Below are 26,298 nucleotides of genomic sequence, written 5' to 3'. Positions count from 1 at the left end.
TACGTTAAGGGTTCTTATCACAAAAAACAATTACTAATGAGGACAGGAGGAAACGCTTGAAAGTGATGGATGCGTTTATGGCATAGATTATGGTGATGGCTTCATAAGTATATACTTATCTCCAGACTCATCAAGGATGTCAATCCTACCTCCACAAGGTGGTTAAAAAAAAGGAAAAAGAAAGGGAACAAGGGCTGAGGGCTCAGAAGCAGTGCACTTCAGTCCCCAGGGGTTGAGTCACTCAGTTCTCACTCAGTTCTGTAGATCCATTTTGGTATGGCCACTTTTCCTTGGTCTTTGGCATGGTCAGTGTCCTGGGAATTACAGCTCATGTGGTGCTCTGATCACCCTGATCCCTGTTGCTCTTTCTTCAGAAGGGCCTTCTCTGTGAAGGCACTAGGATGGTGCAGAGGGAGGAGTTGAACTGCAGAAAGGATGCCCCCGTGGGTAATCTGGGTGCCGAATAGATTCTTCTTGCCTACCTTGTCAAATAACAACTATACCTCTACCTAATGATCAGGAGCAATTACTACTGCCAAGATGGTGACTCCTTCCTGTGCCTGCTACTCTCTTGACACAAAGATCCCAAAATAACTGGCCTAGTGGTAGTTTAAGTTTTTTAAGGGCCTCCTGTTACATCCCACGGTGGAGATGTTCCCTATCTGGGATTCAGACCCCCAGAGCCCAGAGCTCTGGGGATGGGAAACACAAATTCCCCAAGTGGGCCAATGGGGATGATGGAAGACAGGGCTGCCCCTACTCCTTGGGTTCTGCATCCATGTATTTTACCCTGGAAACAACAGCACTGTGAAATGATCATGGATTTAGTGAGTACACTGAGCCTGGAGAGTGGTGCTCATTAGGGTATCTTCTGAAAGCTGGATTCTGTTAACATCTTCAAAAGCCATTCCAACTCTCTGTTAGGCCTGAGGCTCCTGGATGGTGTGGGATGTGATAGGACCAGTATATTTTATGGCTGTGTACTCACTTCTGCAACTCCATTGTTGTCAAATAGTTTCTCCAGTCTGACAGAGTTATGCAGGCTCCTGTGTTGGTGGGTCACATACTCTGTAAGCCTTTGCATAGTGGTGCCAACCAAAACCCAGCAGTAGGGAAAGGTAAGCCCATACCCAGAATGTGTGTTGATTCCAGTCAAGATCAGTTGCTGCCCCTTCCACAGTGGAAAGGATTCAGTGCGATCAATTTACCATCAAGTAGCTGGTTATTACCTTTGAAGGATGGTGCCGTATTGGGTGCTCAGCCTTGGTATCTTTTGCTGGCAGGTAAGACATTCAGCAGGGGCAGTGACCAGCTCAGTTTTGGTGAGTGAAATCCCTTGCTGTTGAACCCAAACAACATTCACGCTGCTATCGTGGCAACTCCACAGGAGTCCCTTGTGCCATGGATGGCTCATGACAGTGTGGAGTCCACGTTACTATGTCTAAGTTTTTAGTTCTTATAAAGTGAGAGCTCACTGGTGGATATTAACATGTAATACAATGATCTTCACTCCTTGTACTTACTCTCATATGTTCATCCACGTGCCTCTTCCCACACCTCCCTGTTTCCTTCTAAGCCTTTGATCAACTAGCCAAGCTATTCACCATTGCCTGTAACTCATTATATATTCATATATCAGGCTATCTATCTTTTCACACAAAGTGGATGACCAGCTGCCCTACCTGAAATTATGTTCATTGGGAAGATTTCTTCCTACTTACATTTCTCTGGGCCATTCCTGAGTAGACTTTAGTGAAACAGTAGCCACCTATGACCTGGACTCATAGGCCAACTTGACCCAGCTGTAAACCAATCTCAGCTTTTCCCTCCTCTGTCAGATGGTCCTTAGGGACCTCCATATTTCCATAGGTGTGAGTCAAATGAGAGGCCTGGTACTATACGTGAGAGTGGATGATATGGGGAGTCTGAGTTATCTACTCAGACATCTTACTTGTGGTCTTTGGAACTGCTCATGCCAAATCCCAGATGGTCCCAGTTAAATATAATGATGGATTGCAGCTGGGCCCACCCAACTTTATGGCTTAGTGATCTGACAGAACCCAGGTCATGACCTTCTGGTGATTTGTAGTCAGGTATTCTTCCAGCAGAGCAGAGTAGTGTAGGAGCGGTTTGTTGAAGGATATGTGGTTCTCTCCTGCAGATAGCACAACCTTGTTTCAGAATCCAGTCCATGTTGTGATTCTCCCATTGGTGCTTGCCATAAACCCCACAGGGCATCTTTTCTCCTCCACAATATCTCTAGTAGCATGGAGTCATCTTGGTTGTATGGCCCAAGTGATAGGGGTACTTTCTTTGCAGACTGGCTCTGGGTGCAGAGCTGTTTTCTGCTCTGGGCTCTACTCTAAGCTGGAAGCATTTAATGTCATCCAATAAATGGATCAAGACAGTATTCCTCAGTGTAGAGTATGCTGCCTCCAGAATTCAAAGAGAACTACACAGTGCTGTGCATCATTGCTAGTAGTCGAATTGTGAAAAGTAATAATCTTTCCTTTAGATTGGACAGGATGTTCTTGCATGGCCTTGACCACTAAACCCTAGAAGCTTCACTGATGTGTGGGACCTCTCTTTTTTAGTAGTCTTATTAAGACCTCCAATGTACTTGCCATTTCTTGCCATCCATTTAGACATGATGTCATTGATATAGTAAACCAAGTGGTGTTCTGCAGAATGTTCGTATGGTTCATGTCCCTTTGCACTGCATTTGGATAGGATTCAGAGGAGTTAAAAGCCCTGTTAACTCTAACAGGTGAATGTAAACAGTTTTTGATTCTCTTTTCAGAAAGGAATGGAAAATTTGCCAAATCAGTGGCCCTATGTCATACACTCAAGGTCAGAAGATCCCTGCATTTAGATACACTGGGTTGAATTTGTGGTAATCCAGCATTATTCTCCAGTATAATGTCTGGTTTTGTAAGAGCTCTGCTTGTGAATTAAATGGGGATATTTTGGGGACCACTACCATGGCTTCTTGTAGTCTTTAAGGATGGCATATAAAGGGGTAATAATTTTAAAAAACATAAACAGGGGCGCCTGGGTGGCTCAGTTGGTTAAGCGACTGCCTTCGGCTCAGGTCATGATCCTGGAGTCCCGGGATCGAGTCCCGCATCGGGCTCCCTGCTCGGCAGGGAGTCTGCTTCTCCCTCTGACCCTCCTCCCTCTCATGCTCTCTGTCTCTCATTCTCTCTCTCGCAAATAAATAAAAAAAAAAAAATAAAAAAAATAAAAAACAAACACATACCATTGTCATAACTTAAAAATTGATCATTTAATATCACCTAGTGCCCATTACTTTTGAGAATGTAACATTGGTTTTGATTTAGATATGACTGGGAGGGTGGTTTATGGTTTCACTTGGGCTTCCTCCCTATGTCAGCTCTTGCACAACAGGCCAAGAAACCAATAATTGGAGTTCTGCCAAATATACCAGATATGTTCACTCTAATTACACAATGAGGGATCAGGGAAATTAATCCTGGTGGATTTGTGGAGCCGGTAGACTCTCTGTGAACCCATCCAGGCCCAGGGCTTTATTTTTTTAATTGGACCTCGTACATCCCTACTCTAACAGGGCACCAAGATGTTTCTTCAAACCCAGGTACTTGGGTATGCATATCAACTTGGACTCTTGTCCAGTAGTCTTTAGAATATTTGGACATTTCTGCCTCCCCAGTGTATAATTACCCGAGTAAATGTCTGTAGATCCTTTTAGTTAGAGGCTGGGGAAATGTTGCTATAGACCCTTGCTATGATGTTACAGGATTTTTCTCCTGTGGACTTGCTCTCTCTAATCAGTGTGTTTTATCTTTGAAAACTGGCTTAAGTACAGAAATGAGGCAAAAGATTATGAGTCTGTGGGAGCATTTGTCCTCATATCTCTTGATCCTCCATTCTTAATTTCTTGTCATTGTATGGCTTGAGCAATATTCATTTTATCTGATAATCCACCTTACCTGTAGAGAGGTCATGCTGTACTGACCATTTGATAGCTCCCTATAGGTCAAGACCCCTTGGCTGCAACTTCAATCTTGTAGTAATTGTACCCACCTTGCTTCAGTGGTTAAGTGCTGTCATGTGGTCCCTATTATTTTGGGATTCTGGAATCCCAGTTGCTGTCAGAATGCTCATTCCATAAGGCATTTCCTACCATCAGATCTAACCTACAGAGGAGAGCTTCTCAACAATGATGGTGTCCTTCTTACCAGTTTTTCACTGCTTTTGTAAGGGGAGTATCCTTTGCATCCTCTTGCAGAACAGAGTCAACTGATGGATTTTCCAGCTGTACCTAATACAGCAACTCTATCATGCCTATTCTGTGAGATTTTCATCACTTCTATCACAGCAATTCTAAAATTTCTACTTAATATGCCATTGAGTGTTAGCATCATCTTCTGGGGTTCCTGATAATGTGCTAAATGCACTATTATAGAGGAGTGATCCCACACTGAGAGACTCCTTTATCCAACTTGATGTCCTGCCTCCTTTTATTCTGAACCTTCAGGATGCAGTCCCGTATATACTTTCCCATTCCAGCTGCTACATACTGGGTATGTCCTGCAGCCAGATCTTTTGAGATGCAGTCTGTTCTTTCTTAGTGCCTATATACCACCCTGGCTGAGCATGTTGATGTGAAAGGTTATTAGGTCATTTGAAATACTACCAGGAAGAGTAATGCAACATTAGGTGGTGTTTGAAAACTTGAACAACAACAACAACAAAAAACAGTCCTCATTAAGTCGAATAGAAATGCCAGAATTGCTGTGATAGAGAAAGAGACAATCAAAATCTCACAGAAACAGTGGCTCTATTAGGTATAGCTGGAAAATCCATCAGTTGACTATTAAACCCTTAAAATGGAGTCAGAACTATTTCTAGACAGCAGAATCCTTTCTCTAAAGGCATACATTATATGGTGATATTACTTTGACATAAATTTATGAAACCAGGAGGGGCGCAATCTGAGAATTTTGGCAAATATTCTAAGTCTCTTTCTCAGCTGTCTGGGGGCTGTTATAGCAAAATAGCCTAAATTTGCACAAAAAGAAAGTGTAGTTAGTTCTGCCAGCAGAAGACCATTTTCCTCAATTAGTTAAGGGTAAAAGTACAGACAATTATCTCCTGGAATGTCATACTGTCAGCAAGATTATAGGTTATATGGCTTCTCTGAGAAGCTGCAATGATTTGTATTTGGTAACTGTAGTAACATCAGTCCTATCTTTGGGAAAAGTTGTTTTTAAACAAAACAACCTGCTTGGTGAATATTATCAGTGTTATAATTTTATTGGTATCAATCATGGGACAATCAGATGAAATTAATTTTCATGGATCATTATCATAATTGTAGCTGGTTGTATCATTAGGAAAATACTTTCATAGAAGGAACTTCCCTGGTATTCTAGGACAAAGATACAGACCCAACAGTTAATGTTTTATATGCAGTTTGGGCCATATTGAGTATAACAGTAAGTATCTGTATAAAACATTTTTGTCCTAGAATCCAGCTAGTCATAAAAATATGAAGTATAAATATCACAGTTAAAAATAGTTAACATGTAAATTAAAATGTAAATCAGCAGCCATTGTTATAGGCTTAATCTTAATTATTCCTTAATTGCAAGGTCCTGGGTTGCAAGTCGTCTGCTTCCCTGAAGTCATCTGTCTCTGAAATGACTAAATTCTGGAAATCACATCTTAGACTCTCCATACAGTCTGACAAGTTCATGGTAGCAATGTTAACTTTACTAAGATGGCTGTGCCCCAAATTTTGCTTCCTCAATTTATGATCTGTAGTTTATAGCAGGGGCCTTCAGATAAACTAATGGAAAAAGCAGGAACTATGAGGATAATAAGATTGACTAGCTCTGATTAATGCATTGTAATTACCGGCAACATTAGAATGGACGGACACAGAATGTTTTATTGAAAAATAATAAAGTGTCAATCTGTGTGTTTAAGCCAGCAATTATCCCAGAGCAAGAGCATATTAGGACAATAAAGGCATCGATAAATTTTCAGAACCTTTAATTAATGCTGTAAATTGTATTATAATTAAACCCAAGAGACAAGAATTTAAGATTTTTTGAAGGTAATGCTAATAAAGCTATTGTAGATTCATAATTTGCAGCACTGTCAGAAGTTATAAAAACATTGCTTCCTACAGTTTCATTTATTATAATTCATTTTAGATGACCACATAGATTTACATTTTGAAAATCTTGGTATTCATACAAATTTTAGCTTAAGACTAGCAAAACCAGTATAGGAAATTTAGGAAGTTCAGGTAAATTAGATTTTCTATGAGTAAATAAACTCTAATGTTGCATAAACTAGAATATTAATGATGCCATTTTTTTTGGTATTTTTTTCTTACTGAAGTACAGTTGACACAATGTTGTATTAGTCTCAGGTGTACAATATAGTGATTTGACAAGTCTGTATGATCACAAGTATAGCTTCCATCTGTTACCATACAACGCTATGACACATCATTGACTATATTCCCTATGCTGCACCTTCTATTCCTGTGACTTATTGATTCCCTAACCGGAAGCCTGTACCTCCCACTTCCCTTTACCTCTTTTGCCCGTCCACCCACACCCCTGTCCTTTGACAACCACCAGTTCTCTGTACTTATGGGTCTGTTTCTGTTTTTTGTTAATTTGTTTTGTTTTTTAGATTCCCCAGATAGTGAGATGATACAGTATTTGTTATTCTCTGACTTAAGTATAATACCCTCTAAGTCCATCCATGTTATCTCAATGGCAACTTCTTTTTTATGGCTGGGTAATAGTCCATATTCTTTTTTATGGCTGAGTTCCTTTTTCTGACTATTTGTGGTGTGTGTGTACATCTTTATACATCCATCAATGGACACTTAGGTTGCTTCCATATCTTGGCTATTATAAAGCTGCACTAGCCATAAGGGTATATATATCAATGCTACTAAATTTTCACTGTGAGAAGACCAAGAAAAATGGCATATTATAAAAATAGCCTAATATCTACTGATTCACATTGTAGGCAAGGGTACACATATGGAAGACTGGACTGAATAGTTTGTTGAGAGGAAAAAGTCAACAACTTGTATGTTGGGTGGTGGCTTATGGTGGTTTTGTTAATTAAAGAGTAAAGGTTGTACTCTGGATAGGTCAGGATTAGTCCATGAGTCTACTGATAGTTGGTCAAAACAAGTGTCACTTTTTATTAGTCGGAAAAAAGGTTTTAGATTGGTTAGATTAGATTGGTGTGGGTCCATGCTTGGGTCACTCAAAGGTCAAACAAGTGCCATTTTTTATTGGCTGAAAAGATGTTTTCAATTGGGTTGGTGTGGGTCTACTTTGGGGTCATTTAAAGGTCTTAGTTATTTATCAGCTTCAGCTGGTGGTGCTCAAATGTCATGGTTGTTTGTGAGCCTAAACTAGTTAAGTTAAAAGCATTTGCACTGAAACAGCACAACCAGTTTGAGATCTTTAGTGAGGTTCTGCCCTAATTGGAAACATTTCCTTTCTCATTGTATTAAGTTGCTGTGGTATTTATATTCCATTGGATAAGCTTACAAGAGTGGTCTAAGTTTTTATTTTAAAATTTCATTTTTATTTTTCTAGAGATAATGAACTTGCATCTGATGAACATTGTAGATATTAAATATAGAATGTGTAAAAATACACATATTTTTCAAAAATTATAGAAGGCACTTGAGCAAAAATGCTTCAGGTTCTCTGGAGATAAATATTGACTTCGTCTTATAATTTCCTTGGGTTTACCTTTTGCAATACTTGGTGAATCTTGGACATGGGAGTGGATGTGCGGAAGTTTATTTTGTTTTTGTTGTTTCAAGTTTTAGAGGCAAGAGCAGTATCAATTCTGTTGGACAAAATGAAGTCAAACAGAATCAGGCAGTGGTCAGGAGATTCCCTTATCCAAACCTCAGTTAAATGCATAAACAGTAAAATCATTTGTTTGTTTCAAGTAAAGCCCCCTCCCCCCTTTTTTTTTTTCTAGTTTAAGCCAAGGCTATAGAACTGAGGGCCATTTGGTATATGCTCTAGATTGCAGAAGAGAAAGATACAGCAAAGCTTTAGCTGATCAGAATAAGTGTTGTTTAAACTTTATTCCAAGGACTCAATTTTATTAAAAAACTCAACCAAAAAAAAATGACCTTATCTCTCAGGGTTCATGGCATTTATGATTCTGAAGTCAGATCCAAAGCATCTGACCTCACATTCCTATTTTACTCTTTGATAGTGATGAACAAAATAGTCCTTAAAAATCAGAGTCAGCTGAAATTCAGTAAGGGCATCTGTCAGTACCATAATATTAGATTTGGGCCAGCATTTAAAAATGGGTAATTAGGAATCTGGCTCTTTTTGCTGTGTTGAGATCCTGGCCAAAATCTCCCCATCGCAGGTGGTCTGTGGGAACTGGGTTCATGAAGGCTTTGATGTGGTTCTATTTATGTTTCTATGTTAGACAAGAACCCCGAAGCCATAGCTCCTGTGACTCTGCCAGACTAGCATCCAAAACAAAGCACAGACCTCGTTTCCAAGGGACCCACCACAATTCCGTATGAGCACAGTGCCCAGAGCCCTAGCTGTGGATGGCCTTATTGTTTGTTTCTGCTATCGGCCTGGCTGCCGGGACGACAGTGGACTGTGTCTGTTTCTCCCTGAAGCCAGAAGGCCAATATTCAGTAGAGGGATGGGCTAATACACACACTCTGTACCATCAAATAGAATATCGCTAGTCCTATTAGTCACTGGAGGGTCCGTCGGCAAGGTGGTGGGACAGGTTCCTGTTGATAGATCTTAGCAATAAAAGTATTCCTTCGTTTATATTTACTGGGTTATAAATATCTCTCCAGTACACTGCCTCATTTGATACTTAAAACTATTTTGTGGTATAGGAGAAGTTTGTATTTTTATTCTCATTTTCAGGTGAAAGGAGAAATTTGGAAGGGTTAAATGGTGTGCCTCCAATCACCAGGCCAATAATTAACAGGTCGAAGAATTATTCCCAGCTTTGCCATCTCTCCATCAGCTTCTATTTGATCTTCAATCACCTGCTGTATGAATTGATAGAAAGTGGCTGTGTAATAGCATTTAAGACTCTCTTCACCAGTACATCTGACCCAGCAACATTCAGACTTCCAGTTGTGGCTACTGCTGTGACGTCACCAATTCTACCATACTGACTGTCAGCCATGCAGCATGTCAAGGTCACAGACTTAAATGAAAATCAGAATCCTATGCTTGCCATGTCTAGAGCGGTTGGAGGAAGGTGCAGTAAGGGGCATATTTTCAGGTGGTTTGGGTTAAGTTTTTAAGGTCTGGATGGCATAAAATTTATAACTGGGTCACAGTGTGGTAGCAGTGACTTTCTTATTCAATTAGAAAATATACCGTGCCTGTGATTTTCAAAAAACTATGCTGAATTGTAGAGACCTGTTAAGAAATATTATGGGGTGCCTCGGTGGCTCAGTCGGTTAAGCGTCCGACTTTTGGTATCAACTCAGTTCTTGATCTAAGGGTCATGAGTTCAAGCTGTGCATTGGGCTCCACACTAGGCATGGAGCCTACTTTAAAAAAAAAAAAGGAAATACTACAAGGACTTCTCTCCAAGAGTTCATAATTCCATTGGAGAGATAATTCATGTGCACATAAAATAACCAGCAACTTAGGGCACCTGTTCATTAATGCTAAGGGGAGGACCAGGTGGAAAGGCTTATAATTTAGCAGGAGCATCACAGTGAATTGAGGGGATCTTAGAAGACTTGGATTTCATAGTGGAAGTAAAGTCCGATGCTGTATGTGAAATAGTGGTAGGCATTCTAGATGATGACTTGAGGATAACAGAGGAAAAAAAATGGGTAAAAACATGGAAATGAATAGAGCATGTTGGAAATATAATTAAATCCATCCCACTAAACCTAAGAATTTACAATAGTGAGGTTTGGGAGATTGATGTACAAATGTTGGGAAGATTATGGATGGCTCTAAATGCCAGTATGATAGTTGATTCTGTAATCTTGAGGAAAGTAGTTATTTGGGTATTTTGAGACAGACACTGATATGTAAGAAGTAGCTTTTGCCCTGGTGGCTATGCCCAGGATAGAATGAAGAACACAGGGGGAAACAGACTACCCCGGGAGAAAGAAGTTAGCAAATGGAGCTAATTTTGCCATCTCTCCATCAGCTTCTATTGGATGTCCCGATGTGAAGTGACCCATCAGTGGGGCCTGAGGGCTGCTGGCTGGGAGGAGCAGGCTGGGGGGACCTGGTCATGCTGCCCCGGCTGGCCTCTGGGGTCCCTGTGCAGACCCTGCACCTGCTTCAGTATATTTGCTCTTGGCTACAGCTTCCTTCCTCACACACTCACAAATTGTTGCTATGGCCCTAAAGAGAAGTTTTATTCATCTCTCTTTCACCCGGTCCATCAAGAGTGGCCCGAGAGGTGATGGGCGAACTTGGCAAACACCTCCCGTGTGAATTCATTCCTTCGTACTTGGTTCCATCTTATACCACATAGACTCATATTGAATTGAATTATACCATATTGAATTGAAAGGACCGGGCTACCTAACCCTTTGGCCCCCTGACTTTGTTTCCTCTCTGTGAGCCCTTTCTGTCAGGCGGTTCTCCCGGTGCTGGGGAAGTGTGGGTTGTTGCACACAGCAGCGAACACCACACCTATCCTAATAATGAAGTCCATGTGTGTTTTACAAACAGTGCATCCTTTCTGTGGAAAATGACAGTATTGTTGACAGGAGGAGGCAATTTTTGGGGGAGAGGTGAGCGTGTTAGGGTCCCCAAGACCACCTGTTTCGAAGATTCGCTAGGATTACTCCTAGGACTCAGTAAGTATTACAGCTGTGATTTATTACAATGAAAGGCTACAAAGCAAAATCAGCAAAGGGACAGACACATGGGGCAAAGTCTGGAGGAAACCAGGTGCAACCTTCTGAAAGTCCTTTCCTAACAGAGCCACATAGGATGTGCTTAATTCCTTTAACACGAGTTGTGACAGCACGTGTGAAATATTGTCTACTGGTCTCATTAGAGGCTCAGTGCCCAGAGTTTTTATTGGGGACTGGTTACGTAAGCATGTTCTGCATGGCACATACCCAAATCCCAGACTCTCTAAAGGAAAGCAGGTGTTCAGCATAAACCACATTGTTTGTACCAACATGTTCGGTGCAGTGAGCCGCTCTTAAGTGTTTGGGGGAATTCGGGAACCCTCTTGAAATCCAAGTTTCTAGATGCCAGCCAAGGGTCAACCTTGTAAGCAGGCCTTGTAAGGAGAGCGGTCTCCAGCCTGCTGCATTAAGTCCTCTGCACTTGGAATGATTGTTAGCACTTCAGTTGCTGAGAAGGGGGTATTGATGGAGCAATGTTTCAAAATTCAGGGGAGTCTGATATTAAGTCATGTTTCTGGAAGTGAGGTTTGAGTTGGGGACAAAAGAAGAGGATTCAAGGAGGAACCACAGAGCCCAGAGGGCTGAAAGTGGTCCTGGTCTTCTGTCATGTGCAGGAGATAAGAGAAGCAGATGGAGAACATGAATGTGTTTTAGGAACCCAAGAGAAGGGAGAGGCTCAAAATGGAAGAAGTCCTCCATTGTACAATGCTATAGATTGGTAGGAATCCTGGGGACTGCAAAAAAGTGCCATTAGGAATTCTTATAGTAATGTGTAAACTGATTTTTTTTCTTAAAATGATCTGTACACATTAAAGCAAGACTTTTCCAGCCAGCACTTTAATAGCTTCCCTGCCCATCGCATCTTTGTTTTCTTTTGATCACTTTACAAAATCCCTATTTCAATTTTTTTTTGTCATTGTCTTGCATTAGTTTATTTGGGTTTAGATGTCACAGGCAGATAGAAATGGATGAGCTTTGGTAAGGCTAAACAAAATTCTTAGAGTATTACTGCCTACTTCTCTCTGGTAATTATTTAAGGACAACAGCCGCCAAAAAGCATCTCTTCCGTTCTTGATGGAAAAGTAATTCTGTTTGTTCATTTAAGAGGATTGTGTTTGCTCTTCCATTAATCTCATTGCTGCTTGCTAGTGAAGAATGAAAATTGAAAACTGCTTGTTTTGAGTCCCAAGGGGATGGTGAAAGTGTTTGAATTTCCTACAACACCCTTGGACTCTTCCCAGACCTTGACTTCTAGGTCCTAACACTGATACTTAATTTCTCTTTTTGTGGGTTCTCAGATGTTAACATTGTGCGGCCCCTCTGAGATGGATGCCCAGCCTTACAAAGAACCACATGACCCAATAGCGGCTTTGCCTTTGCTTATAATAAAATCCTATCTGACCACATTTATTTGGGGAAAAGAAACAACTCTTTTTGTGGCTGACTTTGAGTAGTTAGTGGCACAGAAAATACTGGTGCCTCCTCTCATGATCCAGATGTTTCAGGAGTGGGAAGTTCTTGGATGGCAGAGGGTGGAGGACATAAGTGCTGAATGTGGCATTTGCAGTCCCTTGAGTTACCTTGAGTGGTAGGGCCACTTTTGGCCTTACTTGCTTCATTGGACTTCAGGAGGTCAAATGCGTGCTGTGATTGAAGTGGTTTTAAATTCTCTATCTCTTGTCCTAATATCCCAGGGCTTCCAGCAAAAATTCTCCTTCCACAGTAAAGAGATTGTGGCTATCAGCTGTTCCTGGTGCAAGCAGGCGGTAAGTTTGGGGACAAAATGAAACAAAATGGGCTTATGTTTTATCACAGTAGACTTATGTCATTACCCAAGTTGCTGTCTATAAGTGGAAGGTTATTCTAATTTATGTACTATTTCTCTCATGTAGGATCCTTGAAGGAAGAAAGATTAAAACTATAGAACTATAGCCTATATGACCTGGAAGAAACTATAGAGATCAATTAACCCCTTCATTTATATACACTGAAGCCTAGGATCAGAGACTGGGAAATCCTCCCCTGGTTCTAACCTGGGCCTAGAATCAAGGACTTCTCACCCCATAGACTGTATTTCTTCCACAACACTAGATTGTTGATAACTCCTCTATGGTTGGAAGTTGCAACATTAGATAATCCAATCCCTCTAACACCAGAATCCAGCCATGTTGGTTCTTGTTTTTGATGTGGGTGACTTTCTTACGGGGTGCTGTTGGGGTAAGGAGTGGTCTCGTACCCTTCTTAGGCTTGGATATTGTTATAGCTGTGTGTATACTCATTGAAATGTAACTCTTCTTTACATTTGAGCATATATATTCATTAGGATCCAATGGTAGTTTCCCTGTTTTCCTCTTTTATCTATCCTTTGTCCATTTTTTAACCTCTCTTCCAATCAGGTGGTTCATTTTCTTGTTTGCTTATGCACCTGTTTTGTTTTGGTTTTTTTTAACCAGACAGTGCTAACTCATGGGTTGACAGACTATGGCCCATAGACCAAATCTGACTGCTGCCTGTTCTTATAAATACCATTTTATTGGAACACAGCCATGCCCATCCATTTATATATTGTCCATGGCTTCTTTCATGTTACAACAGCAGAGTTGAGTAGTTGCAACAGGGAAAGTATGGCCCCCTTAAAGCTAAACTATTTACTATGTGGGCCTTTTATAGAAAAAGTTTGTGGACCCCTGCTCTAATCTCCCAGTTCACCTACTTTGTTGAATGACTATATAATTGGGACGTAGAGTCCACTCATTGCACAACCAGCCTGAAAAGAAAGGGCTGTGGTGTTCCAGGTAATTTAAGGGTCTACAGGAAGACTTCAGCCCTCTACACACATCAGACTTAACTAGCCAAAAGAGCCCACAGGGCAGGAGCAGATACATTTAGTTGAAACACATAAAATTGACATTTTTGTGGGTCAAAAACTTTTGAATTTGGGGAATCTTATAAAGTTTGACCTAACCTCTCTGGCATAATTTCCCTAGGCACCCAAGTATCAGGAGAACCTACTGTTGCTAGGTAGGGATGCATTGGTCTGGAAAGCTCATTGCTCGCTGTATCCCTATCCTGCCACATTTTCTAGGCATTTCCATCTCCCGTCAGTTAGTTTTTACACAAATAATCTTTGTGCTTCTGTTCAAGAACATGCTCACAAATGTAAGGTCATCCTAGTTCTTGAATGAAACTATACCAGCAAAGCAGTATATCCACCTGAGGAGAAAGAAGCTAATTCAGGTTCCAGTTGTCCCTGACAGTATCTGTGCTGCTAGTTTCCCTGATCGGTTGAGGCCCCACCTGTGGGAGAGCATCACTGGTGGTTTGAGCTCCTATAGACTTCGTCTGCTCCACCCCTGTGCTACCAGGCTGTGATGAGATGGGTTATCCAGGGTCCGTTAATTTGGGAACTCACTCCCACTTTACGTGGCGCACATGTTCTCTTGTCATTAATTCATAGTCCAGTTGAATCACATTGTAGGTGATTTTGCAAGAATTAAAGATACAAAACATTTTAAGACAAATTACACTGGTGATATATTTTAACCCTCCAGGTAATCCCTTCTAGGATATCTGATGTCAAACAAGTGCTGTCTATAGGCACTTTCTGCAGCAGGGAAAAAAAAATGGGTTCAAGAGCTGGTTTTTTGGGCTTTAGGCTCTGACTCCACCTTGTAAAAGTTAGGCACTTTTGGACATAACTCTTAGTCTGTTGGATTGGCGATTACTCGGCTATAAATTGACAGTTGAAATGGGTCATCTTGGGGGATCTTGACCATTTTAGAAATGCACTCAACATCCATTTAGGGATTTATTTGAATTGCTTAAAAGAAAGTCAATTTTGGGGGCGCCTGGGTGACTCAGTCGTTAAGTGTCTGCCTTCGGCTCAGGTCATGGTCCCAGGGTCCTGGGATCGAGCCCTGCATCGGGCTCCCCGCTCCACAGGAGGCCTGCTTCTCCCTCTCCCACTCCCCCTGCTTGTGTTCCCTCTCTCGCTGTATCTCTCTCTGTCAAATAAATAAAATCTTTAAAAAAAAAAAAAAGAAAAAGTCAATTTTTGAAGAAGGTATTCAAATAATATTTTCTAGTATGTCACTGTTTGCAGATCACAAATAACTGGTCATAGGGGAAATTACTGACTTATTCTGCATTCATACCTAATTAGTAATTTGCTATGGGATCATGTGAGAATAGGCAGAAATGAAGACAAATTCCCTCTGTGACATAACTGGGGTGGCCATATTTGCCAGGTTTCCTGAGACAGTCCTAATTTATGTTTGTTGTTCCAACATAATTATTTGCAGTGCTCCCTCTCATTCTTAAAATTGTTCCCATTAAGATGACAATGTATGGTTCCACTAAGTATAATACAGTAGAAACGGATGTTAAAGTTTTTAAAAATCACTGATTAAAACTTTAAGGCCTACAATTATTGTATAATGTGGATTTTGTTTACTAGGAAAAAATTGTTACCACACATCATTATCATTTTACACACAAAAGATGATGGTCACTCAGTCCATTGGTACAGAGCTAAACCACTAATCCTGAGGTATTGTTATGATCATCAGTTACATTTACTTTCTTCCTTTCAAAAACAGGAAGCCTTTTAGACTTACCAAGTGTAGTTAGGGTCATTGTATTTTTTAGCAGCCCCAGACAAATCCAGCAGAGGCAATCTCTTCATTACCTCTTGCATTAAGAACTCTCTAGAACAGACCTGCTGCTTCTTTCCTGGGTTTCCTAAACTAGAGGAACTACCTGGGTTGGATTTACACCTATGATTAGAAAAAAGAGGGACAGGTGAGAGAACCTGCCTTTCTGCTTGCCTTCATTGCCTCCCCAGCATTATCCCACATCAAGTCTGTGACAAGTGCAAGTCAAGTGCAACAAAATTATATCCAGGGTTAGGATTAATAGAACCCTCCGAGACCTCGTTATATAAATATCCCATTAAAAGCTTACAAAGTTTTAGCTGGCCTTGACCTACAAGATTGATTTCTTTATCAGTTTGTAAAGTGGAATGAGTTCCAAATCTGGTCTCTCAGTTCCGGGGCTGTTTGGGTGGTGATAAGGAGCATGTGTCTTCCATGTCTGCGAGGCTGGGTGAGTGCCTGTGTGCGCATGTTCTTAATTCCTTCTTGCTTTAGTGGTGCCCTTGGCCCAAGATTGTTTATTGGCCTTTTTTTCTCCTCAGTTTCACAATAAGGTGACCTGCTTCATGCTGCATCAAATTGAGGAACCCTGCTCCCTGGGGGCTCACGCTGCTGTTATTGTCCCGCCCACCTGGATCATTAAGGTGAAGAAACCTCAGGTAACTTCTGGGCCCCTGGTGCTGCTGGGCCAGTGCAGAGAAAAAGGAACTGCTGCTTCTTGCTTTTCTTGCCCTGACTCTTTTTTGGGTTCCGAAAATCTCTGCTCTCTCATCCCCACAGCCCCATGCTTAGCTTCCCCAGTTCATTCCATTAGCCCATCACTTTACTGCAGTTGGGCTCTCTCATGGAACCAGCCTCCCTTTCCTGAAGAAATCCGAGTTCCACAGCAGGAATGGTTCCTTCCCCTTTATGTGCTAATGGTACTCACTTTGGGTGTTCTCCTAAGTTCGTTAAAGACTAGTAGTGGGTGCAGCTAATTCTTACACACCTCTCTTCTCTTCCAGCCTGGGCATCCCCAGGGAGTAAAGGTGAGGGCAAACTGTGCAGGCTTCATTGTTTGGTTGAGCTTACCACCACTTCCAACCTGAACGGCAGACTGTGGGTCATGACCTTCCTAAATACACAAGGCCTGCCCAGAGAGCAACACTCTTTTCTTAAGGCAAAGTAGAATTTATCCTCTTAATATCTAATCTCATTCTGTATTCAGTTCTTGTTGTACATTCTGTCCTAGAGCATCTCTGCAATATGCTGCGAAACCATAGGGGTTTCTCAAGAAGGTTGTAATCTTTGATAGCCAAATTTCTACCTTCGTACCATACATCTTAGACCTTGAGCTCCAAGTTATGGGATGGCAGACTTGTAATGCTATGGTGGGAAAGATGATACCTCTCCTAGAGATGCAGCTACCGTACGATGGCCTATTGAATGTAATATCTTTAAAAGATATGGCAGTCCTACTTTATACGGTTTTCAAAATCATCATGCAGTTTATTCTCACTGATTCAGTTGTATTTAAAAAACTGGTAGATCAAGGACACTGTTTTGCTTTGTGTGTTTTTACATAAAGTTCAGCTTCTGTTGATGAGTAACATTTAGTAATAAGCTTTCCTAGTTACAGTCCACAAAAGCCCTTGGGAAATCTCTTCCAGAGGCAAGTGCAGTATCTATACATTAAAAAATGGAGAGTCTAGCTTTTTCATCTTACATTTTAGAGCTGTTAAATGAGTGGCCCAAGGTGATAGCAAGTGTAGTACTGCATTTGAAATTCAAGTACCAATTCCAATTTACTGTTAATTTAAAATCTCTAACCTTTTTACTTCTTTGGTTCCCCAACCCCTAAAATTCAGTAATCTCTCTAAGAGTGTTATATTAAATATTCAGTTAAATCAACATGTTTTCACTGAAAACTTTGATGGTAATGAGAAAGCTCCTAGGCATTATGATGTAATGCATGATCCTTGTTCTGAAGAACTGTGTAGTTTTCTTAAGGAAAGATCAGGGAGAATCTCATGAAGGAGGTGAATTTTACTCTACTTCTTTAAAGATGGGTGGGATTTAGATCAATGGAGAAGAGAGGAAATAGCAGGCAGGAGAATGGCATGAGCAAGGGTGCTGTGTCCAAAATTATATTCATGAAGCTGTGAGACTAGTTTACACTACATGGGTGGTAGTGTATCTCTGTGATGTTGCTTTCAAAGGAATGGGGTAGCAGATTGTTCACTCTTAGTTCTAAGACTGATCAGTGAGTTTGGGAGCTATGCTTCTAATCCATCTATCATAAACTTGTCCATCAGCCTTTCACCATTTTATCCATTGAAGATTATTACCTAAATCTGTTATATTAGGGGTTACCAAGAGGTGGTTTTCCCAATTTTTACTCTTCTTTATTTTCCTGCTGGTAATAAGGGAACTAAAAAATAAAGCCAATACATGACAGATGCTTGAGTATTTACCTTTATTTGTAAATTTTCAGAATAATAAGTTGGTACCTTAGCAATGTTATTAGTTGGCTAAGGGTGGTGGTGGTGGTTTTCAGAGAGTATCATTATGAATTGTCAACTTACCTTATGTGATATATAAAATATATGATATTTCAATCCATCGGCATCATTTTTTTATATTCATATTGTTTTATCTTTGACCAGTTAGACCCCCTTTCAGATGGCTCTTGTCTCCATTTTTCACGAGCCATGAGGGTTTTGATGCCTTCCTTGATTTCAGGAATCATACCATGTTCCAGGATCATCTTATGCATTTCCTGCCCATACCTGGAAGCAGCCATTTCTCTGAGGAATCTTGGTTACTTTTAATGGCGGATGGTATTACAGTTCACAGTCTGGATGCTAAAGTCCATATTGATTTCATCACACACACACCTTTTTATTGTCCTTCTCTGATTCAGAAAGTACTAATTAAGAATAAGAAAAACTAACACATATTGAATGCTTTTATATGTATCAGGAAATATTTTAAGTACTTTACATTCAGTATCGCATTTTACCATCAAGTGACCTCTGAGGCAGGTATCCTATTCCCACGTTGTAGCTGAGGAAAGTGAGAATTAAAGTCAAATAAATTACCTGGGGCCATATAGTTATTAAATAGTTTGAGGTGACATTTGAACCTAGGAATTCTGATTCTGGAAACCAAGTTCTTAATGATATGTCCTGCTGCCTCACTGTCTTACTATAGCAAGCCTTGCTGAGTCACATATCTTTAAAAATTTTGTAGTCCCTCCTCCTATGGGCCCCAAAAAGAAATAATTTAATAAATTAATTAAATTCCATTTGAAAGCCAGTATATGATGATCATGGGGGACAATACAGTTGTTAAGAGTTCTAGCTCATAAACAATAGACTCTGAAAAACAAACTGAGGGTTCTAGAGGGGAGGGGTGTGGGAGGATGGGTTAGCCTGGTGATGAGTATTAGGGAGGGCACGTTCTGCATGGAGCACTGGGTGTTATGCACAAACAATGAATCATGGAACACTACATCTAAAACTAATGATGTAATGTATGGTGATTAACATAACAATAAAAATTTTAAAAAAAGAGTTCTAGCTCATGAGCCAGACTGCCTAGATTCTTAAACTTGCTCTGCTGTTTAATGACTTGTATAATCTCAAAGAATTTAAACTCTTCAGCTTCTCATCTGCAAAGTGTAAATAATACTAGTACCTAATTATAGGGTTTTCATGAGGACTAATGAACTAAAAAAAATAAAAATAAAGCACATAAAACAGAACCTAGCTCATTGTAAAACTCAGAGTTTAGCTCTTGTTATTTTCCTTGTTGAGTACAGGGTATCAAATGAAGTTCTACATCAACAGATGAAAACCAACAACAGAAGTTATTGTTCCCTGAGCCATCTGTATTACACTGAGAGAATAAGGGGAGAGAAGGATTCTCATGGGGAAAGAGGCAGAGTAGGGGCCACAGCCTGGTGTTGGGTGTGCTCTCAAGTGGCATCTCAACCTACGCCACTGTAACTGTTGTATTTTACACTGTAGTGGGATTGTGTGTTCACTAGCATGATCTTTATCCCATGGCAGAGAGTTAAGAGCTATTCATTTACTGAATTGAAGAACTGAAGAAGACACGGTGAGCATCCACAACCAGAAAGTGAAAGGAGGTAGAGAATCCTGCAGAACAGGGAGAGGCCTCTCATAGCACAGAGTTTCATTATGAAAAATGGAAAGAAAAATAGGGAAGTCATCAGTGTTAAATTCTCTATGCATTACAAAATAACAAGGATTGAGAAGAGTCTTTGTGTTTGGCTCTAGAGCATTGATGACCATCAAAACTATAGTTTGTAGAGTGTGGGTGGCAAGCTGTTAGTGATGGCGTGGAAGCAGTGAGATTCAAGAATTCACTGGAGACATGGAGAAAGGCTAAAAAAAGAATGTGGAAATTAGATGGAGAACAGCAGACAAAATGTGTTTCCTGCTTGTAGAATTTATGTATATTTTTTCTGTATATTTCTGTATGCGAGGACACTGCTTAAAAACAAGAAGATATTCTTAACTGCATGAAGTAGACATTTAACTCCATTCACAGATGCCATTCGATGCAGCAGGAGGCCCACAGATGAAACAGATGTTCATTTGATGTCCACAAAGAATATCCTCCTTACGGGAGAAAATTGATACAACAGACTAAATCCCTGGGCAGGAAGTTCGTGGATTCTGGAAAAGGAATTCAGCCACATATAAATCCTTAATAAAAAAGAGTGGTCTTCAAGTATCTGGAAGGTTTGCCTTGGTCGTCAGCATGCATCTTTTAGGATGGATATACACAGGGTGGTGAGAGGAGGATGCCTCACAGGTTGGTTGGACCAGCCATGGTCTGTGAGAGGCTAGCACTTCTAAGGCATTGAGTGGTGAGTGTGACCTGAGATGTAGGAATGAGGTAGAAACATGAAGAACTGAGCAATTTTGGTGATGGAGATCATTGTAGGCTAAACAGAAAATGCTGTTTGTGCTTGGTCTTGAAGGATGTGAGGGGACTCACTGGGAAGACGGATGAGGAAGGACAACACAAGTTTATTGAACATTCTGAGAACAACTGTTAAGGTGGATCACCAAATAAAGTCAGCTTTATTTGTGATGCTTGTGTCTAAAAAATGACTCTAAAGAGAAAGAAACCTACTTGAGTGTATAATGGTCAGGAAAAGCAGGTTGTAAAGAGGTGGAATTAAGTCATATATTTTCCGTATTTGTTAAAAGTTTGCTGGTTCTGAGTAGATCATTGCTCTGGGACCAGCTGTGTGAAGCTTGGATGGTAAGGGGAACCAGGGCTGGTCTGGATGATTTGCTGGGTTTCATCACCAAATTATTTGGAGAGACCTAGAAAATAAAAGATGATGAAATTTAGATGACAGTCCAGAATTAAAAGAGAACCAAATTTTAAGAATCAAGCACAAATCTGTTCATATATTTAAAGGCAAAGTTATATTTAATGTTACAGATGTCAGTGTTTCTCCTCTGGACTGAAAATGTTAGAGGATAATATTTTGACTGTATAAATAAGTTAAAGATGTTGAAATAGTAGTGCGAGTGCTTGGAGCTGATGGAGAAATACCCATGATACGTGAATTTTTGTGGGGTCAAGTTATAGGAGACTAGAGGTGTGTGTTTTTAATAAATGACATCACTCTGAATGTAATACTTTAAAACTTGGCTTTCCTAGCTTAAAAAAAATATTGGGGAGAAGCCTGTATTAATACATCCAGATTTAACTCCTTTTTAAACTGCTATATATATATATATTCCATACTATAAATATGTTTATTTAGCCAATTCCCTACTGGTGGAGATTTATATTGGTTCTAATGGTCTACTTATAAAAAATGCTGCAATCAACTCCTTCCTAGCCCGTGTGGGCTCTCTCCGTGTTAGTCCTTATTCCTTATAATTGGATAATGTGAAAATGCTGGAGACCCAGGATATATAATAGCTAGGATCAAACATATCTCTCAAAATTGCTCCAGCCATTTCCTTTGGTCAATTCTAAAGGTTAGGCAATACTTGCTATGATTTAACCAAATATGCCTGAGAAATGGCAGAGACCCTGTCCTTATCTTTTGGAAGTAGTTTTCTTTATTTCTCTGCTTGCCTATCCTCAGAACAACTTTTGTCCCAATGGCGCAGCTAGAGCAGGGCAGCATGAGAACACTCACTAGTAGACGAAGTCCATGCCTCTCCTACCACCCATCAGAGTTTTTTCCGGTATACAATGGGGGAAGGCTTCATTTGGGATGGTGAAGTGTGAGATATCTTCTCTTTGGAGCTGTTGTTATAACCAGTCCTTTGTGATCCCATAACCTGGGAAAAGCCCTAAAGAATATTAAGAAGTAGTTAAGTTTTATTCCCAGTCGAGTGATTTACCCATAGGCATTTTTTTTTAACAGCCCAGGAAGGGGTCCTGACTATGATAGAGACTTTGTTGGTAGGATTATTTCTGTAGTAAAGTAGTACTACCCCAATACCTGGTCCAAAAAAACAGAAGGCCTTTATCTATTCTTAGGATTTGAACATAACAGTGGGCACAAAATGTACAGGGGGCAAATGTTGTTAGAGTCTGAAAAATGCAAAAATCCACATGAGGGTACAACATTTCACTGTTGGGATGGTGTTCAGCTTGCGAAGCAAACCCTTTATATGACTGAGTTAGCTGCCCTTGATAACAGGGATGCTCTGTTGTAGAACACAGCACAAGTATTATTAATGGTTTCTTGAATAATACCACAGCAAGTCTACAAAATAACTTCTTGGAATAATTTTTATGTTCTTGAAAATCATGCTCTTTTAATTCTCACAACAAGACTGACCCAGGCGGGGTGAGCAATATCTTAGATTAGCAAGACTAGCTGACTCGTCTTGTCATGGCTGAAACACAACCCAAATATGCTTCCACATCCATCTGTTCCTCATTGGATAATGATACCTTCTAAAAGGAGTTCTCTGTTGAGACCAAGATACATATTTACACATGAACAGAAGGAAGCCTCGAGAATTTTGAGGTGTGCTGTGAAATCCCATACTGCTTATCTTTTGCTATTTGACTATAGGGCTGTAAGCTTACTCCGAGCTCACATAGAAGCATCCAGGGACTGTAAGTCAACCACTGTGCTTCATCTGAGCCCTCTTCTTGTTCTGTAAAGTAAGGAAGACCTCAAGGGCATTGGGCTCCATGAGGCTCAGAAGCCTTCGTATTTGCTACATCTGTGTGAAAAAGGCTATTTTGTATGTCTGTTCCCTATTAGAGTTGAGTTTCTTGCCTGCTCTGTTTTCAGACATCAAGCCTTCTTTGGATGTGCTTTTCTAACTCTGTTTCCCAAACATGCTTGATCAGCAGAATCGCCTGAAAGAACTGGGATTTCTGTGATCAGGCAAGTTTAGGGAACGATCTTAGCCCGATCCATTAGACTTATCTCTTAGAGCTTAGTTATTGAGTCCTGCCAGGAACCGAGGCCTATCGTGTGTTCCTGAAAGCACTTGGCTCCCTGCGTGGCTCTTGGCAATAAATGAACTAAAACAACAAAGAAGTTAGGAGACAAGCATTCACCTCCGAAAGATCCTTTCCAAAATCAGGAAGGACTCAGTAAATGTTGTGAATTATAATATTGATTCATTTCAACAATGATTTGAGTGCATACTATGGGCCAGGCATTGGTGCTCGGTGCTGGGGATATACAGCTGTGAACGAAGCAACTAACGTTTATGGAAGCGCTTATCATGGGCTGAGACCAAGCTAACTGCTTCACATACCTTTCCTCCTTTTAACTTCACAACTATCCTGTGAGGTAGGTATTATCACCTTCATCTTAAAATTAAGAAACTGTTATTTCAAAAGCTTGACTGACTTGGCCAAGGTCACAGATCTCATAACGGGAAGACCCAGAATTACCACCCAATGTGTCCGATTCCATAGCTCATGCTCCTTATCCCATTGAAATGATGCTTTCGTGCAGTATGTACGTCCCCTCACTTTTCCCTTTGACTTCAGAGGCTCTCAACTCTGGCTGCACACTAGAATTGCCTGGGGAGCTTTTAAAAGGTACCTTTGCCTTGGCCTCACTCCAAACAAAGAATTTTCGGGGGTCCACATATTTGCATTTTTAAAAGAGCTCTGGGTGAGGCCAACGTGTAGTGATGGGTTAAGAACCACTCAGTATCATTAATTGCCATCCTAAGAGTTTCTAACATTATTCTTGGGACATTTGGCTGATTAAGTGTTTGCAGTTTCCAGGTAGTTTTTCTTCCCTTTTAAACAAAGTAGTTCACATGTAGGAAATACTTTAATAATGCAAAAATTTCCCCCGAAGTGGAACATGGTAATAAACCAATTTAAAGAGGAATTCAGAAACTTGGAGATCTTTTTGTAGGAGAAGTATAGTCCATGGTGAGTGTAAGAAATAACCTGGGGTCTAGAGAAGCCATGAGCTTCTGAGCTTCTGGATCTCTCTCTTCTGGTGAGACTCAGAACCTGAAAACTCTTAATCTGATGGGGGAAGAAGGCTTTGGGGCAAATGGTGATTCAGGAAAGTTTCCTTCATTCTTCATGAGCACCGGCTACAGAGCAACATACGTTTTTATGGTCCAAATGAAAGTAAAATCAAAAGTTAAATAGTTTCAATCTTGCTAATTTGAATGTGTTAATATATGTACTCGAGACTAAGGTTTATTTTGAATGAGGTAAGAAAAAAACACCCAGCAACCTAAAAGAATAGATATCTAAGTTTCTTGAAACTGTTTGAAAATCTTTATCTGCTCAAGCAATGCATGTTTATATGCTTATATAAACTTTTAAGTTAAGCATTCTGTGTTTCAGGCTTTCAACTGTTGTTAAACATCTATGATGTGATAGTAACATCTTGCCTTTGTGAAGATGGCAATCTAATTAATTATTGACTCTCCACTAATTAAACCAGTGAGTTGTGACTGTCCCCTAAGAGAGGTTCTTCTCAAAGCATCTGTATCATATATTAAGAGTAAATGGTTAGTTGAAGTAATCACAAAGTTGTGGTCCATAAAATTCCTAGAAAGAGAAAAACAGGGAAAGTAAATTTGGGGTCACTGTGTTCCACAAGTTGGAGGCACATCTATGAGAAGAACAAATCAAGGCTACCAGGGTGGGGGAAGGCTTTTTAAACTAATAGGTCTCTAGAGAAAGACCTCTACTAATATAAGTAACTTAAAGTGAGTCTTATCTCTGCATTTTAAAACCTAGCCACCAGCGCTGATAGGATAGTTGGATCATAATGTTCCACAGGGGTCGAGTCACTTTATGACTGTTAGTAGAAAGGTCATTACCAAAAAAAGTAAACAGAAAAAAAAAGAAAGAAAGAAAGAAAGAAAAGAAAAACATGAAAAATGGCCTCCTTTTTTACATTTCCACATAGGTGATCTCCATTGCAGGAGATGAACTTGAACTTGGTTGGGCGGGAGACGGACCTGGTTGGGCGGGAGACTGGAGCCCCTCAGAGAATTTGGGATTCTTCCATTTTTACTGGGAGGGTTGGCAGGTATAACTTGTGTTGTTATGTGAGTCCATGAGAGCCTCCAGGGTTCTAACTCCCTGCCTCTCCGTGTGGTGGGGAGTCGGTCGCTCACTCTGAAGCACTCGACTGGTTTCTGTCTGTGGCTTACCCATGAACAGTGGCTTGGAAGTGTCAAAGCATGAGAAGCATGCGGGGGAACAGCATGCGCTGCCCTCATCTCCTACATGGGTCTGCATGGGAATCTCGGGCACTGTCTGCCTCTGAGCTAAGCTGTTTCCTTCTTTCCCTACAGAACTCACTGAAGGCTTCAAACCGGAAGAAGAAGAGGACAAGCTTTAAAAGAAAAGCCAGTAAAAGAGGGACTGAAGTAAGTGTTTCAGGACTCCGTCCCAGTGAGCAGCTACATCCTCCTGACCGTAGCTACCTCTGTGTGATTTGATCTGGCCCAAGCTTCTTTTCCTGATAAATTTTCAATCCCTCTTCCCTCCTTCACTACACTCAAACCACACACTGGAATTCCTTTCTATCTCTGGAAAATGTGTATATGTATAACGTCCTGCTACTTCAGGATCAGAGCATTTGCACTCATCCATGGAAGTATTATCCCAAAGATGATGAAGATGAAGACCTCACATTTCTAGAATGCTCAGAGCATACAGAATAAAATAAAAAACATGGCTTATTCTCCAAGGCAAATTATAGCTTGAGATCCTTTCTTCTAAACTTTATATGGACTATCTTTCAAAGAGTAAGCCCCATGAAACAAGATGTAGCTTTTTTATTTGGGAGGATCAAGGGTTAGCGGTGGTGGGGTGTTGATAGTTTTCCCTTTCATCGCTTTTGGGCTACCTGTCCAAGTCATGGATGAATGTCTCAATAGTGCTGCTTTCTTCTTTCAGCAGGAAAACAAAGGTCGTCCTTTTGTGATAAAACCTATCTCTTCTCCTCTCATGAAACCCTTGCTTGTGTTTGTGAACCCCAAGAGTGGAGGCAACCAGGTAAGTCATTTTTCATGACTTTAACTTGGAAGCCTCAGTGCTTTCTTGCAAACAGTTCCCAACACCAATTAAAATGGCACCACCTAGAACCCCAAGCATTGAAAGACAACCAGTTTCTCAGGGACAGGGTTATTGATGTAGGGCATAGCCTTATATACTGCAGGGTTAGGCAAAACCTAGAGGTCCTATGATTTAACCCTCAGCTTCCAAGCAAGA

The 26,298-nt window shown here is 40.6% G+C and overlaps 1 protein-coding gene across 2 annotated transcripts in view; it reads left to right on the top strand.

The window, feature by feature from the left end:
- DGKI (diacylglycerol kinase iota) overlaps window positions 1–26,298 on the top strand; it is a 431,941-nt gene that overhangs the window by 203,911 nt on the left and 201,732 nt on the right. For both annotated transcript variants that reach the window (XM_021692768.1, XM_044919913.1), the window contains exons 7-10: window positions 12,625–12,696; window positions 16,125–16,241; window positions 25,377–25,451; window positions 25,984–26,082. In XM_021692768.1, coding sequence (XP_021548443.1) covers window positions 12,625–12,696; window positions 16,125–16,241; window positions 25,377–25,451; window positions 25,984–26,082 — 363 coding nt within the window. The remainder of the gene's footprint in view (window positions 1–12,624; window positions 12,697–16,124; window positions 16,242–25,376; window positions 25,452–25,983; window positions 26,083–26,298) is intronic.

Source organism: Neomonachus schauinslandi, chromosome 12 (genome assembly GCF_002201575.2).
Source record: "Neomonachus schauinslandi chromosome 12, ASM220157v2, whole genome shotgun sequence".
Classification (NCBI taxonomy): Eukaryota; Metazoa; Chordata; class Mammalia; order Carnivora; family Phocidae; genus Neomonachus; species Neomonachus schauinslandi.
Note: the sequence above shows the minus strand (reverse complement) of the source record. Positions and strands in the feature narration are given on the sequence as shown.